We start from the raw sequence: 3,139 nt of genomic DNA on the forward strand, positions 1-3,139 counted from the left end.
ATACAGTGGGGGCGGGTAGCCCAGACTAGGGGGGGGGGCGGTCTGCGTGGACTGGTGTGGGCATATAGCCCAGACCCTGGGCAGATAACCCGGACCACTTAGAAAATAGTTTTGGCTATCAACTGGAAAGAAATATGGCATATTATGAGAAATGCACTCTTCTGAGGGATGAAGAAAGTGTGGCGGTTCAGTAATTGTGGCTTACTTGGGTTGCCAAAAGACAGGAGACTCAAGTGAGCCAAAATGGGTTAAGTGGGCGGATTGCCCAGACAGTACTCTAGATAAATCTAGATCTAGATCTAAGTGATTGTAACAGAATTACCTTTTTGGGATTGTGCGGCATATTTAAAAGAGTTGTGCGTTTTTACTTGACCTCTGACACCCTTTATGGCATCCAGCGACCCTCTCCACTTTTTGGCGTTCTGATATTACTGAAAAATATCTTTCATTAGTTACGTTAGAGAAGGTGAAAATCCAAACAAATCCAGGATGTTTACAAGATAATATGAATTAAAGTCTAAGTTGACATCGGCAATTTCATACTGAACGTGCACAAACGTGGGTGACGTAACATGGTAAAGTACACAGAGTGCAGAATTTGTTCAGAGATTGAAGACAACATTGCACACCATAATGCGTGTTTATAAACAATAATTGGTAGGCCTATAATTTATAGATAGTATTTTGTGTATTTATATTGTATTATATCATGCATCATCACCCGGTGCCCTGCCGACTGGCGTGGACAATCATGGACCTCCGCTTCTCTCTGTCTTGCGTTGCTGCGATGGTGTCTGTCGTTCCTACTGTTCCCAGCCATGTTGTCAACTTGTCCGGTATCTTTCCCCTCTGTCTGCCTCTGACTCTCTTTCCATCAAACTTGATTGCTGTTACAATATTCTCCTATCCCCAATGCTTCATTCCGCATCGTGTATTCACGGAAATATGCCTGTCTCTTTCGTAGGCTATATTCGTCATAAGCTGTCATCTGCAATTTGCTTCAACCAAGACTTCTTGTTTTTCTAGCAGCTGTCCATGGGATACGTAGCATGCGTCTTATGAACAACAACTATGTCGCCTCAATTGTTCTTTCCATCCAGCTGTACATTGATTGTCCATGCTTCGCACACGTATAATAGGATTGGCTGGATGTAACTTTTCCGTACTCTTATTCTTGTTTTCAGTGACATTTTGAAGTTGTTAAGTATCTGTTTCATTTTGTGGAAGGTCGCCTTTTCTTGGCAAATGCGGCTTTTATCCTCCCCCAATATTTAAAATGTTGTACTTGCTTGATATTGCAGGTTGGGGTTAGGGTTTTTTTCTGCTTATTACCATTGTTTCAGTGTTCTTGATTTTTAAGCTGAGGCCCATGTTGTCACTCTCTTGTATGATGGCATTCAATAGATCATGTAGGTGTTCTTTACCTTCTGCTATTAGGGCTGGGTCGTCTGCATATCTCAGATTGTTTACAATATATTTTCACTATACTTGTATATAATATATGCATGTTTTTATATAAATAAAATATTATATATAAATTATTATAAATATATAATGTAGACTCCGCAGTGTGTGCGGACCAAAGACGTCGAGATGTGTTGGAGTCAGCCGAGGGCTACACACCATTGTTTCATCTAAACGGTGCTGTTTATTTTATTTTTTTCTACACGCTACCAGTTTTACTATTGCAAAATGTCCCCGTGGAAAAACAAGGAAACTGGGCGCTTTTTCGGTAGTTCCCACCCTGCTTATTTGGACCTAGATCCAGATCTAGATTTAGATCAGAAGGCTATGTTTGATGCGCGGCGAGCGAGAGATATCAAACCTAACGTGAAAACACCAAATTATGGTAAAATGACCCCCCCCCCCTCCCCCCGTTTTGAACCCCCCTCCACAATCTTATTAGATTTCTACCTGCCCCCCTTGAAACCCCCCCTACTCCTACTTTAGGGACCAAAACTGGCTAATAGTAATGGAGGGTTGGGGGGGGGGGGGGGCTATTGAAAAACTAAACTCTTCTACAGTTCATAGAACATTATCGAACGTTGCCAGTATTGTGGAAATAGAATATTTGTGTGTGTAGGTACTTCTTTTTAATAGCCATTCTTTAGCACAGATGGTCCTCTTTCTGGATTTCTTTTAGGATTTGAGAACAAATCATGCTTCCAAATCATCCAGGTAGCTTGCTTCAGCCATTGTGGACGTTTTTGACCTAGATCTAGCTACAACAGTCCAAGTACGGATAAAAAACTGTACGTCTGAACGGAAATTCTCTCGTCGACAATCTGTCGGTTTACCGATGACCCAGATCGAGCGTCCGTCGGTTAAACTGTCAGTTTGTCGATCAGCGAACTGTACGTCTAAATGCGGCTTTATTCTACATTAGTGTCCAAGTGTAATTTTCAAGATTTAAAAAGTCTTGAATTTTAATTACGATTATATTTTTGCTGAAAATTTATTTGCAAATCCTTCTGTTGTTCAATTTGATTAAAGTTCATGAAGTTTTCTTCACCCATTGTTAGGCATTGTAAAATTTAATAAAGGGATGCAAGCGTTGTGTACAGCTCTTCTCGGGAAATACACAGTTACACCCCTTGAAAACCGTTTAAGATCCATTTTCTCAAAAGCAGTTACCAAGTTGATCCAGTTCACAATCTAGCAATCGAGGCGGCCTAGATCATATCAGCTTTTATAAATGACCATCAAACAATTAAGCCTACATTATTTGAAATTTGAAAGTCACTCTATCATTCAAATAATAAAAAACCCACTGTTTAGGTAACTTGCATTGCCTTTCGAATTTTTGTTTACATTAATTAATTAATTTTTTTTTGTATGAGGTTTTACGGCGCTCGCAACTGCGTAAGGTCATATGAGCGCGCGAAACACAAGTTAGTTTTATTCGTAACAGTTCACTGTACGGCTGGGTTCGGGTCAATAGTTAGATCTTAAATTGATAAAATATTTAAAATTCGGTGTAAATATATTTTCAATCTAAAACAACTTTCATAAATAACATCGACATTTGTAACAATTTAAGTTCACTCTATAATGTCCCATGAAGGCCAATGGCTTTCATAAAATTAAAAAAATCTGTTGGGAACAAGGACGGAAAAACTATCTTGCAGTTTTTTGCATT

General features: G+C 39.5%; 1 protein-coding gene across 2 annotated transcripts in view; it reads right to left on the bottom strand.

The window, feature by feature from the left end:
* LOC101858624 (ELKS/Rab6-interacting/CAST family member 1) overlaps positions 1-532 on the bottom strand; it is a 178,013-nt gene extending 177,481 nt beyond the window's left edge. For both annotated transcript variants that reach the window (XM_005096891.3, XM_005096892.2), the window contains exon 1: positions 323-532. In XM_005096891.3, the coding sequence (XP_005096948.1) occupies positions 323-343 (21 nt within the window). In that variant the 5' untranslated portion in view covers positions 344-532. The remainder of the gene's footprint in view (positions 1-322) is intronic.
* Positions 533-3,139: the final 2,607 nt, after the last annotated feature.

The sequence above is a fragment of the Aplysia californica genome, unplaced genomic scaffold, assembly GCF_000002075.1.
Source record: "Aplysia californica isolate F4 #8 unplaced genomic scaffold, AplCal3.0 scaffold00141, whole genome shotgun sequence".
NCBI lineage: Eukaryota > Metazoa > Mollusca > Gastropoda > Aplysiida > Aplysiidae > Aplysia > Aplysia californica.